This window comes from Melanotaenia boesemani, chromosome 8 (assembly GCF_017639745.1).
Source record: "Melanotaenia boesemani isolate fMelBoe1 chromosome 8, fMelBoe1.pri, whole genome shotgun sequence".
Classification (NCBI taxonomy): domain Eukaryota; kingdom Metazoa; phylum Chordata; class Actinopteri; order Atheriniformes; family Melanotaeniidae; genus Melanotaenia; species Melanotaenia boesemani.
Window position 1 is genome coordinate 16,322,431 of NC_055689.1, and position 17,021 is coordinate 16,339,451.

The 17,021-nt window shown below is 39.7% G+C and overlaps 1 protein-coding gene across 1 annotated transcript; it reads right to left on the reverse strand.

The window, feature by feature from the left end:
- Nucleotides 1-10: 10 nt before the first annotated feature.
- LOC121644415 (zonadhesin-like) lies at nt 11-13,831 on the reverse strand. Its single transcript, XM_041992311.1, has 31 exons — nt 13,739-13,831; nt 12,902-13,079; nt 12,761-12,813; nt 12,567-12,635; nt 11,781-12,010; nt 11,624-11,702; nt 11,105-11,502; nt 10,422-10,986; nt 10,126-10,322; nt 9,649-10,038; nt 9,012-9,304; nt 8,266-8,528; nt 7,895-7,960; nt 7,568-7,705; nt 7,229-7,485; nt 7,039-7,123; nt 6,786-6,857; nt 6,454-6,588; nt 6,107-6,363; nt 5,925-6,009; nt 5,617-5,823; nt 5,371-5,508; nt 4,813-5,069; nt 4,574-4,658; nt 4,242-4,490; nt 3,699-3,953; nt 3,389-3,594; nt 3,145-3,298; nt 2,745-3,061; nt 772-901; nt 11-664 (listed from the first exon to the last, which is right to left on the reverse strand). Exons 2-31 carry the CDS (start codon nt 12,976-12,978, stop codon nt 522-524), a joined length of 5,850 nt encoding a protein of 1,949 aa, XP_041848245.1. The 5' UTR covers nt 12,979-13,079; nt 13,739-13,831; the 3' UTR covers nt 11-521.
- Nucleotides 13,832-17,021: the final 3,190 nt, after the last annotated feature.

Genomic DNA, 17,021 nt, shown 5'->3' on the forward strand with positions numbered 1-17,021 from the left:
CACTGAATAGTAATATTGCACATTTTATTTTGCATTCCATCATTCAATATAATTTGATATTCTGTTGGAAGGATTTTTTTTTTTTTTTTTTTTTTTAAATTAAACAACCAGTATAATACATTTAGTTTCAGTGTGGACACTGCTGTGCAGGTTACTCAGAGCTGTAAGAATTTGAACTTTGAATAAATAGCATGCATGGATATAAGTTTAAGGGTTGTAAAGAGATGAGCAACTTCAAAATGCACATGAAAACTTTCCAGTATGACAAACATGGGTTCATTGCAGAAGTCTTCCTGTGACAAACTAGATCCCAAAACACCAGAAGTACAGAAAACTGGTTATCATGACCTGTGGGCATACTTACGGGAAGTAATGTTTCACAGATAATTTACAAAATATGAGATATGACAAGTGACTTAGCATTGTATTTTTTTTAAACTGAAAGGGAGTAATGATTCAATGAAAGCCCAGAAATTCAGATCATACTGTAAAGTGCAAATTTAATCCTCACAGCTAATAGTTTATACTCTCCAGCTGTCACCAAACTCCTGAACACTCTTGGCCTTGGAACCATCCGGCTTCACCAGCTCATTCTCCTTTTGACTGTCAAAGTTTCCACACAGACCCTCTACCTTTTTCTTATAAAAGTGTGGTAGAATGATCTCTGCAAAAAAGGGGAGCACATAACATTTTATTAGTTGTAACTAGAGCATAGCAGGGGGAAAAAAAGCCCTCCAAAAACAATGGCTCATTAAGCTCAGGATCAGGTACCTGTTTTGCAGAATCCATTGAAGTCCACTGAAAGACCAAAGTCCGTCTTCAGACGGATGTGAGAGGAATCTTCCTGAATGTCAAGGCCTTCAACTGCTTTCACAGGTTTTTTAGTGCTATTACCATCCACCTGCAAGAGCACAAAATGGCTTTACTAGTACAATATACTGTAAAATGTAGACTCATCTGATTGTTTCAACATTTAGTGATCGTTTTGTGTATCTGTGGATGAATGGTTCCAGTTTTGAAAATGTTGTGAAATGTTTGTTCACAAAACAGACCCTGGGATAGCAATGAATAGCACTGTCCTGACTTTGAATTGCCATGAAATTCAGCACAGACATGCATAAAGAACCAAATCCTATGATAACTTTATTGAATCCTGACAGCTAGAACAATCACAGCTCAACATTTAAACAATGTACAGATATTTTATAAGATGTCATGAATTGCAGAAAACCCTTTCCATCCAATTTGAGACTATAGATATTCAGCAGGCAAACAAGTTAATGTAGCCAAAAAAAAAAAAAAAAAAAAAAAAAAAAAAAAAAAACCTGCTCAACAGCACCATACCACTGTGCTTATATACGTCTGCATTATAAAACTAACAAACCTGGGCTCACAACTGGCAGATAGTGTTAAAATATCTGATGGACTTAGTCTTGATATCAGACACTGCTCTTTCCATCTTTAAGCAATTTGTAATTTCTTGCCAAGATAGATTTTATGTCTTATTTGTTCGCATTTAGATGGCTGGAGTTAATGTTACAATGGGCAGCTACGAATCTGAGTGATTGGCCATGACTGGCCAGAGATCAGTCCTTAAAACTCTTCTGTTCAACGTATGCTTCCTTCGGGTCAAATATTACAGAACTTTATCACCAGTTACGCAGACGATACACAATTTTATGTATCTTTGTCACCAGGTGACTGCAGTCCAATAGATTTACTGTGTCAGTGTTTGTAGCAACACCTGGATAAGAGAGAATTTTCTACAACACCAAGATTATTCAATTTAGTAGCAAAGAGTAGAGGGTCAGCATTGGTAAACAGCTCGAGACTTGGGCTCTTAAATTACCAACCAAGTCTGCAACCTTGTAGTGTTGATGCTCAGATCAGACATCACTAAGAGCTTTTTACCAACTTACACAGAATTAAAAGTTGACTGATGGTCTTAACAGGACTTCCTGAAAAGAGCATTAAACATTTGCAGCTCACCCTGAGTGCTGCTGCTAGAATTTTAACTAGGACTAAGATCTGAACACCAGTTAAAATCTTTACACTGACTTCCAGTCCGTCACAGTACAGATTTTAAAATCTGATAGTTTTCAAATCCCAGAATGGTTTAAGCCCAACATGCATCTGTGATATGTTCAGAGCATATAAACCTACCAGAGCTCCTAGATCTAAAGACTCAGGTCAACTAGTCCAGGCCAGAGTCCAGACTAAACACTGCAGCATTACCACTAAATGCTCAAACAAGTGGAACAAACTGCCAGTGGAAATCAAACTTTCACCAAGTGTAGAGACTTAAATCCAGGGTAAAACATTTTTTATGTGCCTATGCATGAAATCTGCATGGTAACTTATTTTTATTTTGACTATACCACGATTGTGATTTTTGCTAATTGTTGCTGCCCTTTTAATACTTTTTTGCACCATTTCTAATGCTTTATGTAAAACACTTTGAATTGTCTTGTATATTAAATGTACTATACAAATAAACTTGCCTTGAATTTATATATAAAAAAGCTGAACTATTTTAGACTTTATAGTCAGATTTGTCCCATTTGATAGGGTAAGTTGAACTGGTTTAAATTACCTGAGTGTGCAATTGTATGTTCTTTATTACTTTAAACATTTGTCTGCAGATTTCTCTTAAATCATGTATCCCATGTTATACATTTTTGCATGCAATCTCTTTACGCAACAGTAAAACAGCCAGGAAATGTGTGGAAACAGTTGATACTTACGATCAGCTTCTGATTCTTGAATTCCACAGTGTGATTGTAAACTTTGATCTTGATCTCTTGTAAACCATTTTTTTGTTGCTCATCACTGCCGTCATCATCACTGACTTGGTCACTGTGATCTTCCTCTCTGCTGTCATGCTGACTATCGCCATCTTCAATAGTGCATGTATTGATGACCTCAACATAGACATCTGGAAGGTTACTGGGCAAATGTTTGGTCCTAACCAGCACATATGAGTGTTGACCCTTAAAGTCAAGAGTCATTTCATCAAATGTTTTGTACTTTGAGTCTCCTTTGATGATGCACTTACTGAAGTCTGAAGAAACAAGCATGGAGAATTAGAAAATTAGTGAAAAGGATGCGCTGCCATTTTTAAAGAGAATCAAGTATTTACAACACCTGTTGACTGGCAGTAATAATAGCCCATCTCATTTTGAAGGCAGATGGCATCATCATCGCACTTCTCACTGTCACAGTCAATCTTCCCCATGCCATCATCTTCCGCACATTCACATTTCTGACTGCAGTGGTTAGTGTACCAAAGTTCATTTAACTGACGAGAGAGCATACTTTTTAGACCAAATATTAACACACAACTTCGCCCCCCGGCCATTGATAGTTCATTTTAAAAATATTCACTCACTTGGAATTTTGTGCCGTTCCTGTCCACACACCCACACTCTTGTATCGGCACACAAACCCTCCCTTTCCTCACAAACCCATCATCACATACACATCCTGGCACACAACTGTCATCACGACAGTGTGGCGGACCATTCAGATGTGTACAGGTCGGACTGCAGGCAGAAATGCAAGTGGTGTAATGACTGTTTCCTGCACAAGAGGGTGCTACAGAGGGACAAAAGTATCCTTAAAATATGCACTTTGTAATAAGCCTCCAATTAAATTTTTAATTAAACCAGTTAATTGGTTATTGTTCTGAATCAACTTACGTGATACAGATGTGGTTGCTGGTTGTATGAATGGTTTCACTGTAGTTGACGCGGTTGACACTTTTGACGTGTGCCGAGTTGTGGTGGGCTCGGCGGTTGCTGGGGAGCGGGGCTCAGCGGTCGCTGGGGGCCGAGCCGTGGTGGGCTCAGCGGTCGCTGGAGGCCGGGCCGTGGTGGGCTCGGCGGTTGCCGTGGTGGGATCAGCAGTTGCCGGGGGTCGAGCCGTGGTGGGCCGGGGCTCGGCGGTTGCCGGGGGTCGAGCCGTGGTGGGCCGGGGCTCGGCGGTTGCCGGGGGTCGAGCCGTGGTGGGCCGGGGCTCGGCGGTTGCCGGGGGTCGAGCCGTGGTGGGCCGGGGCTCGGCGGTTGCCGGGGGCCGAGCCGTGGTGGGCCGAGGCTCGGCGGTTGCCGGAGGCCGAACCGTGGTGGGCCGAGGCTCGGCGGTTGCCGGGGGCCGAGCCGTGGTGGGCCGAGGCTCGGCGGTTGCCGGAGGCCGAGCCGTGGTGGGCCGAGGCGCGGCGGTTGCCGGGGGCAGAGCCGTGGTGGGCCGAGGCGCGGCGGTTGCCGGGGGCAGAGCCGTGGTGAGCAGCTGCAGTCCAGTTCTGGTAGATGGGGGCTGTGGTTTAGTTGTGCTTGGTGACTGTGGCCTAGCAGTTGTTTGAGGCTGTGGTTGAAAGCTTTCTGATGTTGGAAGGTGACAATTTACTGCCATAGTTTCAGTTGTTGAAAGCATAGTAGGCAGTGGTTGCTGTGGTTTTGTTGAAACTGATGGTGATTGTGTTGGTTTAGCCAGATCTGTAAAGAGATTTCACAAAGTCTTTAAACGTCAGTTTCAGATACACCGTTTGGGGAAAAAAAAACATAACAGGACAGATTACCTGCACAGAACCCATGGTAAAGAAAGAGATCGTCAATGGCCACATTCGACTGATTATGGGAACCTCTTTGGCCTTCTATAATGATCTAACAAAAAAAAAAAAACAAAAAAAAAAAAAACAACAAGTCATGCAAGGCATGGATTAAATAAATTATACCTACATGTATAGATTATGTCACATTGAGTAATATTTGCAGATAACGTTGTGCAACCTCCCAACCCATTTTTAATTCAACTCACCTGGAACCTTCCTGTTGATACCAAATCCACTTGAGCCAGGTGCCAGACATTTCCCTGGTCATTACTTTTTCTCCACACTAGATCAGTCTTTCTGTCCTGAAGCAAGTATATATTGAGAGCCATCGTACCAGCTGAGCCATACATGTAGTACCACAACTGCAGACATTGTGGACCAGAGTCTCTACACTCTGGGCTGATGAGACGAGCCGTGTCTCCAAGAGATGCCTTATTGACTTCAATGTAAAGATAGTGTCCACCTGGGCAATGACATGAAATAAGACAGCACATTGTAATGCTTACAAAAAAAAAAAAAAAAAACACCAAACTTTTCACTTCTATAAGTTGTGTACTTGTCGTGTAGGTAGTACACTTATTTACTTAAACGTGGGATGTAAAATATTCATCTTTACTCATGCATCAAAAGGTATGTTGAAATACTGTATATCAGAAAGTTTCCTCCAGTTTTACAAGTTACTGACATGACAATACAAAGTTGTATTTTATTTTCATCCCAAAGAAAAGCCAACTTCATTTGTCTTATATGTAAAGGCTCATTACTTCCTGTGGTGTGATCAGAAGGGGGAGCGGTAATCTCAGTGAGAGTGGAGCCACTATGCCTTTTCCAGTCAAACACATCAGTAAGCAGCTGAATCCATTGACAAATATTTCTCTCAAAGTCACAGTTTAGATGGCACTCTGAAAAGAAAGAAAATTAGGTCAAGGGCATAACAACTCTGAGAAGTCATTGTCATTGAGAGAGGGAGAGAAGAAAAAAACAAAACAAAAACTGTATAATTACTATACCTGAGTGCAGCTCTGGAGGCTCAGTAACATTGTCCTTATTAGTTAAATCAGTTACTGCTTCAGCTGTGGGAAACATTGTGAGAGGGGAATGAGCAGTAACATTGACCAGAGGGGGTTTGGGAGTTGCAGTAGTAGGCACAAGGACACTTGGGGGAGCTGTGGTATTTAGGTTAGGTCTAACAGGTACTGCTGTAACACCACTATAATCTGAAAGAAAGAAAAACATATCAGACATGTAAACTTAAAGGACTTTTTTTCCTACCCCACCACATCTGCAAGAGTATTTTGTCATTGTTCATGCCACCTACAGGAGCAGTGTCCGTGATAAAACTTTATATCATCTACGGCCACATCTGACTGCTCACTGGATCCTCTACGCCCTTCAATGATTATCTGAAAGGTAGTGTGGAATTCATTAGCAAGGTTTTCAAAAGGATACATTTTCTTAATTAGAAGTCACCTTCACATACATGTTTGTTTTAAGAGTTACCTGAAAAGCCCCAGTTGTTTGGAAATCCACCTGAGCCAGATGCCATATATTGCCTTGGTCATTCCTCTTCCACCAGATAGCATCAGTCACTCTGTTTTGGAGCAAGTAAACATGGAGACCCATTGTATCTGCTGAGCCATACATATGATACCAGAAGTGTAAACACTGAGGACCAGTGTCAAAACACTCAGAACTGATGAGCCGAGCTGTGTCGCCATGTGTCACACTGTCGGCTTCAATATAAACATAATGGCCACCTAAGAGGAGGGGGGAGGAATAGATTTGTTTGATGGATATTTTCCCCATTACCTTTAAGTATTGTCATTTATAAAATTAGAGCGCATTACCACCAGTATGGTCAGCAGAAGGGCCAGTCATGTTGGTGGGGGTAGAACCAGTATGCCATGTCCAGTCAAAAGCATCAGTGACCATTTGATTCCAGCTGCAGAGGCTGCCATCAAAGCTACAGTCCAGATTGCAGACTAAAAGAAGGGAAACATTTGGTTAAATATTAACATGAGCCTAGTGGCACTCAAGTTCCTGAAAACTAACCTGTTCATTAAAAGCTATAAATTCAGTAGTTATTGGACTAGACTTACAATAAATGTTAATTTGTAACCACATTCCATCTTTAAACCTAAACAATTCACACATAAAATGTAGCTTCCTGTGTGCTTACTTGGGTGTGAAGGGAGAACTTCTGCAGTTGTGTAAGGAAGCACAGTACCATAAATCAGGTGTAGGGAACCATCTGACAGAAGTGACAAATTTATTTAAACCCATTAATATTGATCATACTAGTAAATTTGGATCCTAATTTACCTGCTCTGCAAGATATATATGGAGATGGAGATGGAGATATATAGATATAGATATAGATATATATACATAGATACACACACCACTTATAGAAGAAGTTCTCAGATGATCACCTGAGCATGAGCCAAAATCAATAGAAATATCATCTATGGCCACATCTGACTGAGCAGTGGATCCTCGAATCCCCTCTATGATGATCTGAAAGAGGGGAGGGAAAAAGGGGGGTGGGGGGGGAATACAGTCATTGGTCTTTGCTTATATAACACTAAATATCTTAGGTCCATTTACTAAAATTAGACTTACTTGGAATGGACTGGAAACCCTGAGATCAACATTTCCAAGATGCCATTTGGGTCCCCGATTGTTCATCACTGACCAGAGCTTAGTAGCATTATTGTCTTTTAGGAGGTAAACATTGAGAGCCATGCCTATGGCTGAACCGTACAAGTGATACCAAAAGCTGAGGCAGAGTGGGCCACCATAATGACACACTGAGCTCATCAAGCGGGCAGAGTCACTGTGGGTTACATTGTCTCCCTCAAGGTGCATGTAGAAACCGTCTAAAGAAAAAGTTCATAGAAAGTATAAATCATGCTTAAAAAAACAGCAATGCCACAAGCAATGGTGAAGGCTCACTAATACCTCCAGAGGTGTGGTCTTGGTTTGGTCCAGTTAAATTTGATGGTGTTGGTCCAGAATGCCTTGTCCAATCAAAACTGTCCTGAATTAGCTGCTCCCACCCACAAAGACTTTGATCAAAATCGCAGTTCATGGGGCATGCTATGATAAAGCATATGAATTAAATAGCATGAGTGCCAATTAAATGAATTTCCATCAAGAAACAAAAAGTTATATCTAAAATAGGTTAGTAGGCTACTATCTCAAAGTGCATGTCAGCAAGGATCACTTAAATGGGATTAGTCATTTATCTAAAAAGTCTGATAAACCCCTCCAATCCAATGCTCTTACAAATTTGATCTGGAGTTGGAGAGGTAAGTCCGGGAGTTGTTGGAGTTGCAGTGGTTGGGAGATTAGCTGTTAAAAAACAACAACAAAAAAAAAATCCAACATATGATTTTAATAAAAAAGGTAATGAGTTCACCAACTAAACCTACTTCTCAATGAAAGCATGTCTGGTTACCCTCTATACCTTAAACACTCAGTTTAACCACCATCTAAGAATATTTTTACATCTCTGCATCACTTCAGTAAATCTAAGAATTAAAAAAAAAAGTTTTTATGTAGTTCATTTATACAAGAAGTCACTCATTACCAAAATATAAAAGAACAGCAAGATGTCTCAGTAAAATTCCATTAATGTATCAGACTCAAATCCTCACCACAGGCTGTGCCAATCTGCCAGTTACCAAGTTCAACTCCTACAAACTGGCATGCAGCTGCATAAGACTTCAGAGATTCGCAGAGTGTGTGTTGGTCACCACTGGTTGCACAGTAATCGTACACACAACTACTGAGGTAGATGCTTGGGTGAACATGTTCATGGCAAGGTCCAAAAGCATCTTGGAGCAATGTTGAGCATGCCTCATTAGCTTCATTCTTATCATTTTCGCATAGTCTGGGATTATTTGGATGGGAAACGCACCTGGAAAAAGAAACAGATGTTGCCTTTAGATTACACCCCTCCCCCTCATTTAGGAAACCTTGATGTTAATCAGATTTCTCTTACATCTTCCGATTCCAGTTGAGTTATGAGTAACAAAAATAAATAAAATGTTTTACAGATCGTTTTCCCCCTTCCATCCTTATTTTGAATTAACATAAATCTCAGTCAAAATCCAATATTTTCAGTGCTAGTGAATGAAGCATTAAAGCTACATTTCCCTCAGAATTTAACCAATTCTAAACTAGGCTTGCACCACCATTGATTTTTTTTTTTTTTTTTTTTTTTTTACTATATCCTTTGTTTAGCTGGTCATCAAATTGCAGGTCAGGTCTCAAGACGTTGCGTCTAAAGTTATGATTGCCGATTCATTACAATGGTTACTTATTTAGTTTAAATGTGTTAACCTTTTAGCATTTGTTAAAAGGTCACCCATTTTGGGTAACCCATTACACAAAAACTTACTCATTGTCATTGTGCACTCTCCAACTGTCACCAAACTCAAATGGTTCAGCAGCATATTGGCCTCCTGGCATTAGAAAGTCATCATCCTGGTATCCAGAGTAAGTTCCACACAGTCCACAAAGTTCATATTTATAGCGCTCATCCACTTGCAGGAAAAGTCTGTTCTCCCCATCCATCACTATTTTTAAGCCAAAGGTTGACTCCAGAATGATGTTCTCATTTTTCATGTGGACCCACACAAAGCCATATGTACCATTGGTTGAATAGGGAAGACTCACATGGCCACCATGCACCTGAAGACAGAAACAGCAGTTATTTTCTTCAACTAATATGAATTACAAAAAAAAATAAATAAAAAATTCTGTGATTGGTAACTGACTAGTTTAAGCAGTTAGCCTTCAGCTAGCCATTATGGAGAAAGCCAAGCTGTTTGGACAGTTTGTCTAAATTTCACAGCTTCCCTCCATTGACCTGACAACATAAAGCTGTAAATTCATGAACTACAGTAGTAAATGGGTCTCTAAACACTTAAACTCGCCTCTAAACAATTGTTAAAAAATTTTACTGCAATTTAAAATAGAGAGAGAGAGGAAAACAAAAGACAATTATGTGAAGGAGAAAACTATACTTTGCTTACATAGACTTCTCCGCTCTGATTCAAGGTGAGGTGCAGATCATAAATCTGAAGAGCCACAGCATCGAGCTTGGACCTGGTGAAGTTTTCAAGCGGAGGGTGCATGTTATACCCAGTAACACTGAACTGGACTGAGCTTTCACCACCACATGTTGTGGTCAGTGTGTAACTACAGCCCCCTTGGAAGTCATAGGCCAGCTTGTCAAAGGTGATGTAGTGTGGATCACCATAGACACCGCAGGTTGCAGGTTTGAAAGGGTAGCAGCCTTTAACTCCATCTTTTCCCTTACAGATCTCATTGTCTGCACATTTTATTGCAGTGCATAGCATGGTATTATTCCCCATACACTGGCACTGTTCCACACAATCTCCCTCCATGAATGAGTTTCCTTTCTGCAGGGAAATAAAAAGGGGTGATGTGAATACAACATGGTTCTGGGGGGGGGGGGGGGGAATTTCTGTACATCTACCCTAATGTACCTCATAGTGTTTTCCCTTATACCAGCATCCACAGTCTTCTGCTGGGACACACATATCCCCACTGAGTTTGAAGCCAGGATCACATTCACATCTTTCCTCACAGCTTCCACAGGATCTTGTTATATCCAGACTGGAGCACACCTTTGGACAGCCATCAGCACATGCATTAAAGTGGCTGTATTCACCGCACTGAAGGGCTGAAAGGGAAGAAAAAAAAAGATTGCATGACCCCAAGTGATAAGGCTGCAATTTCCAAACATTTTAATGAGGATTAAAGCAGAAATAAAATAACTTACGACACAATCTTGAGTTCCTCCATACGGGTACAGCTACTCCAGCCTCTTGGCAGATACCTCCATAGACCTGGAATGCCTCGCAAAGCACTCCTTGATCACCATGAGAGGAACACATGCCAACCATGCATGCCCTGAAGTAGCTCTCTGCCTCTAAAACTGATAAGCAGTCCGCAAAGGGCCCAGTTCCAGAGATGAGGCCTCCGCAGGACAACTCGCTGACATACTCTGCCTCTGCCAACAGGTCACACTGATAAGGGACCAGAATGGTCTCACAAGAGGACGGGGTTTCCCCAGTCTGCCAGCTCTCAGCCAAAGCTGTAGTATTTTCTGCTTTTGTACCATCAGGCTTGAGGAAGTCATCCCCACGAAGGTGGTTGAAGTTGCCACACATGCCACAGACTTTATTAGAGTGGTTGGATGGCAGGGTGACATGGACAGCCCCAGCAATGTCATATGAGACAGACATACCAGAACTTGTTTCCAGGACAGTAACTGCAGGGTTGCTCTTAATAGTGATGGTGCCATTGCTGAGGCTGAGTGGAAGCTTCTTCCAGACTCCATTAACCTGAAAAACAGAATTACGTAGGGTTTCACCAGCTGAACATCTTTGTTGTTGTTGCAGGGGGGGGAAAAAAAAAAGTCAATCAATAAAATAAATAATTAATGTCTCCAAAATAACTCACCACGACCTGGTTTGTCTGCCTTTTCACCAGTGAAACCCTGATCTTCGCCAACCGCACAATAATCTGCTGGACAGTAGGCAGAGTTGTGTTGCTGCTCTGCTCATTGACAACCTCCACACTGAAGTTTGGCAGGGTTTCAGTAGGTGAGCAAGTCTTAGCCAGCACATAGGTGCAGGAAGCCATGAAGCGAAACACTACTCCGTCAAAGGTGCTGCAGTCTGTGTGATTGTGTATAGTGCACATCCCTTTGGTGGAAATTCCACTGGAGATTCCAGTTTGAGGACCACAAATTTGATCCTTAGGGCACACGGAGGGAAAGCAGAAGAGCTGGCCACCAGAACAGATGCAGCGAGTGGAGTCATCTGTCCACAACTCCGTGTTAGATTGACACTGCTTTCCTGTAAAGGTGAAACCAAGTAAACAATTTACAACACTATCAACAAAATGTTGCAATTTTACTGTTTGTAACTTTACTTTCACATTATTGTCATGGGTACCTGATTATTATTAAGTACTTACCACATGGACCTTGTTTTACAGCTATCTGCTTTAGTGTAGTCGAGTCTACAGACACAGGCTGGACAGCTTCAAACACAACCTAAGATGCAAGTTAAAGAGTATACTGTAGACAATTTAGATGCATCAATTAGACATGAGGTAGTCTGCAGTGTTTTACCTTAGTGCCTGGTTTAGTGATATTTAGGGGCACAAGCACTTGTCTCCATCCATCCCTGGAGACAGCAGGAGAAGTCCATATTTCTGTTAGACTGATGCTGCTTTTTAGCAATCCACGGAGTTCAGACCCATTAGATGCAGCTGGGGCCAGGTACCAGAACTCTAAACAGGCCTTGCCCTTGATTTCCAGAGAGTGACTCTCTAAAATGTCGATCTTAACATCTTTTGGACCTGGGAACAAAAAAAATAATACAATAAATAAATGCTTTCAATGTCATTACTAAGTCGCTGGGCTCATGGTTCTTATGTGGCACTTTGTTTTTAGAGTACAAAGTCAGTAATTTTGTTGCTAAAATCCTTCAGAAAAGGGACATACATACATACACACACACATACACATACACACACACATTAAAGTTTGTTTTATTATAAATTTAACCAACTTAGAAATGCCAAACAATTAGACTGGTTGTGATAAAAGATGCAAAGGTGTTGTGGTGCATTTATAAAATGCAAATAGCTGCCTGGGTGAGTTTTGTGCTAAACATGAACCTCAAGTATAAGCTCTCTATTTTAACTTTCCATGGAAGCACACCAGGTTATAAAAGATAGATAAAATCACAGCCTGTGTGCAGAATAAAGCTGAACTCTGGCCCAATAATCCAAGTCCTGTCTAATCGGTTACAACTCCATGTGAAATTTGTCCTATTAAGTCATCTCTATCTAAGACTCAATTCACTTTTGACTTCAATATAAAAAATATATATTTAAAAGTAAGCTTTTATACCAGTTTCTTGGCTCTTGGTCCAGTCACAAGTCAGATTCACATGTCTGTTGAGACATTGTGCAACATATTCTACAGGACAGAAAGGTTTAAACACCATTAAATACAGAAAGCCTGTCCATTATTTACAACCAATTTATATTATAAAATCAATTTTTGCAATATTAAGAATGGAAAGGCCTTAGAAGCTGTAATACCTGAAGATGCCCTCAGCTCCGGTAAAGTAACTGCTGAAAAGTCATTTTCAGCTCTGGAATAGGAAATGCAAAGGGGAAAACCATGGGTTAAATAAATCTCCAAATTTCCTTGGCGAAAAACTGAACAATCTCGAAACCCACCTGCACTCAAACCCTGTCTGAGTTAAAAAGAGTAGAGCAACTGTGACCAACAAATCTGTGTGGATGCCTCCAAGCATGGCTGATCCTTCAGCAGCGGCTTTTCAGCTGCTCCGCTGTTACTGATACTCTCTCGTTGATGAGTTGAAGGACGATGAGAAGCAACTATTGCAAAGCCTTTCTGTGAGAAAAACAGTATATGTAACCCCTTTAACAGCCAGTATAGTGCGATAGTTCTCAGCACAGAGCAGAGGGTTTTAGACATTTATCTGCCCCCTAACCAGGTAACGACATTAGTGGGAGGAGAAACAAGACAGTTAAGAAAAGAAGGAGTTGGGCTTAGTCTGGGGCATAAAAATGCTTTAAAAGGTGACGACATGCTGCCAACACAGTTTCAGTAAAGAGGCAGTGTCAGAGATTGGTAGATCATAAAAATAAAAAAAACACACCAAACCAATGTGAACTGATAAAAGCAAACAAAAAATAAAACTGACAAAATCATACGACAAACAAAAGTGTTCACTTCTCTTTGTAGTTTTAGGATTGTGGCAGTCAGGGGTTAAATGATTTTATTAAAAAAGGTTAATGAATTGACCTGGGGTAAAAAAAATAAATAAATTTTATAAATCCATGAGGTTCTATGGGCACCATATATTGTCCAATATGATACTGATATGATGAAATTAAAGTTACTAGACAATCAACCGGGGTAATAGAAACCATAGAAAAGTTAAAGGACTCACATATGATTCTGATCAGTTTTGTTAATGATTATAATTTATTGTGTCTTCAAAATGTTGGTATTTTGCTATAAAGAAGGAGGTTTTTTTTTTAACTCACCTGCACAGAGAATGATCTCTATTCTGAGGTGTTGCCCTGTTCTGGCACACCTGACTCAAATGAGTAAATAGGTGGTTTCTTATCAGGCCTTTGTAGACAAGCTGAACTTTTCATTTAAATCAGGTGTGTTGTATCAGGGAGCGTCTAAAACATGCAAGGAACAAGATTCCCTGAACCAGGGCTGAGAAATACTGATTGTTTTCTTTTCTTCATAATAAGAAGATGGACAGATTATAGGCTAATAGAAGTAATATTTCTCAAATCTTTTAGAAAAAGACAGTCAAAGCTGAATTTCTACATACCGTAAAAGGGCAATAGAAGATAATTTGCCTTTCCAGGTAGAACTTAACATTTAAGTTCCCATTCACAGCAAAGATAAGCTGAAGACATGGGCCATGAATGTCAACTTGTGTAATCCATATTCCTGAAACAGTACACGGAGCATGTACACTGTGACCTGATAATTTTGTAAAAAGAAAAAAAAAGCAATAAAAAAAACAAAAAACAAGGAAGATATTTGCTTCAGGTAGTGCCAGCAAGACTATATGTAGAATGAAAGTCAGACAGCACACCACCAAGTAATAGCAAGGGGGGGAGCGATAAGAAAGACGTATTGTGTGCTGTCTTAGCCATTTATTGTGACATTCCTAAGGCCCTGTTGGCCTGTGTCAATACATAGGCTGGCCCAGATCAGATATTAAAGCTTTTTAAAATATTACAAACTTCCTGATTGTGACGATTGATAGAGTTGTTGATCATCAATATTAAATTTATTACATTGAAGTATGTTGCTTTTATTGTCCATAGGAGCTTACAGATGCAATAAATACCATATTAAAGGATTGCATCTTTTGTTGTTATTCACCATAGCTAGCATAGGACCTAAATTCATACGAGATGATGGTGGGAAGTTCTTTTTGCAAAAAAATAAAAATATAAAAAAACTTTTAGATAAGCTCAAATAACTAATTAAGAGAATATGTGAAAGAAATACTTCCAAGTTTAACACAAATTACATTAGTCATTTAAAAATCTAGGTATACATTTATATTAATAAAAGAATGAGTGCTTGTTTTGTTTTAGGAGGGCCTCATGAGCCATTTTCTAAATATATATATATATATATATATATATATATATATATATATACAGCATTGACTTTTAATATGAGCACATATTGTATGCGTGTAGAGATACTCTATGATATCCATTAGTTTATATGAACGTGTAAATAGTTATTATATTTTTAAAAGTAATTTTCTTTTAAAATTGACTTATTCCAAACATGTCTAGATGCATCCAATTTAGTTGTACTTACATACAGCAGACTTTCCATTGTATTCATACCCTTAGCCTGATGGTCTTCATTGTTTGTTAATAAATCACTCAGTGTGTTCACATGTCCCCCCCCATCCATTTATCTTATTTTTTGATTTATTAAATGAGATGCAAAATCTCCTTTGAAGAGAAAAACAACAAAAAAGGAAATTTAAAAACGTAAAAATAATATACAATTTGGTTTCATTACATTTTGCATTCAAAATCATGCAAATCAGTCAAATTTTGACAGATAGAATATGTTTATTTGAAAGTAACACTTCAGAAAAAAAGAAGTCATTATGCAAGTTTTATGAATTTAAAAACTTTCTTCTTACTGGTGGTGTTTTACCAGAGTGTGTTTACAAAAGTGGAAAAATGACAAATCTTTGGAATATTCTTGTAAATGAAAACAATTCTAAGGTTTTATTTTTTTTTTTAATATTATTTATTTTGATTCATGCACACAGGGTTAAAGCCAGCAAAGTAAACATACAAAGTACTTTAAATGAAATTGAAAGTAACTAAATCTAGGGGCTTCTTTTGGATTCCTGTTTAGATTTTAGACGAGTGGTGAGGGATGCCTTGGAGGAACTTGAAGCTGAAGTCTTATGGCTGTCTTGCCATGTACCTCACACACACTCCTTGAGTGTTGCCTCTGATGATCTGAGAGAGGGGTGGAAACATGGAGAACTGTGGGTCAATGGCAGCCTGGAATCTCCTCCTGTGAGGCCCAATCAGGATCAATAACAGCGGGGCCCACAACATGTACACACCACAGGGAACCAGGGATGCCTCAGTAGACTGACGGTGTGGACATGGACAACATGGACACTGTGTGTGTGTGTGCTTTCTAGAAAATGAGAGCAGGAGAATGTGTGTATTAACTAATTTAATTTCAGTATATAAATTTATTTTATCAACGACCACCTTGTTATTTTACATCATTAGGAGGAAAACATAAAAAAAAAACTTATTAAACTGAATATGTAAATTATCCAGTTACAAAATCCTTAAAGAAGAGTTGATGGCTTGTTATGTCACTTTATGCCAACAGGCATAGCCAAATGTGTTCTGACTAAAATAAAATGACATCTCAACCTAAAATTGTCTCTAATTAGAGCCAAAGCTCCATGTAATAGACAGGACCGACTCAACATTCCTTTGCCATTACATTGCAACTGATCTTTGGTGAGCTGATGCACAGCTACAGGGCTGCCTCAACCTCCCCGTGACCCCAAATGATCTAAGTTTACAAAGCTGTGGCAAAAAGTGAAGCCAAGACTCACTGCATATTTAAGCTCAGTTGTGGAGCAGGACATGAAGAGTATCTTAGGAAACCTCAGACTGTAAATTTTACCATTGCGGTGCAGAGTTAATGTTGCATTATCAGGCTGGTTAGAGGACAGGTGGAGGTTCACTTCCCACAAATAAAAAAAAAAAAAAAAAAAAAAAGAAAAAAAGAAAAAATACTGCCTTGGTCTTTTGCACTATTAAATCTCCAGAGGTTAAAGGTGGCACTGGACTGTCAGTGGTGGTCTAATTTGAACTATCCGCTCCTGCCGGTGCCCGAGGCAGTGTGGGACTGTTTCCTTTTTGTCCCTCTTAATTAAATTTTTGTCTCATCTTTCTTTTATAAGGCACAGTGGTCAACACGTGTTCACCTACTCAACTAAGCCAAAGAAGCTTGTCTTCATGTTTTGGGCAGGTATGTTCTAATGTTTAAAGCATTCACATTGTATACAATTCCCTCTTATCATGGAGCAATTGGAGCCAAATTCTTGATCCAACTGGCTGAAAAGAAGGCTTTATAAGCTACACCATTTTATGTCTCGGGTGGGTTTCATATGTCTGATGTTCAGGACGCAGAGCCTTCACAGCTATATTGGAAAACAGTTTGTGTCAGCAAAACAAACAAAATCTCCTCATGTGTTACATGCCTCTTAAAGCACCTAGCATCATAGAT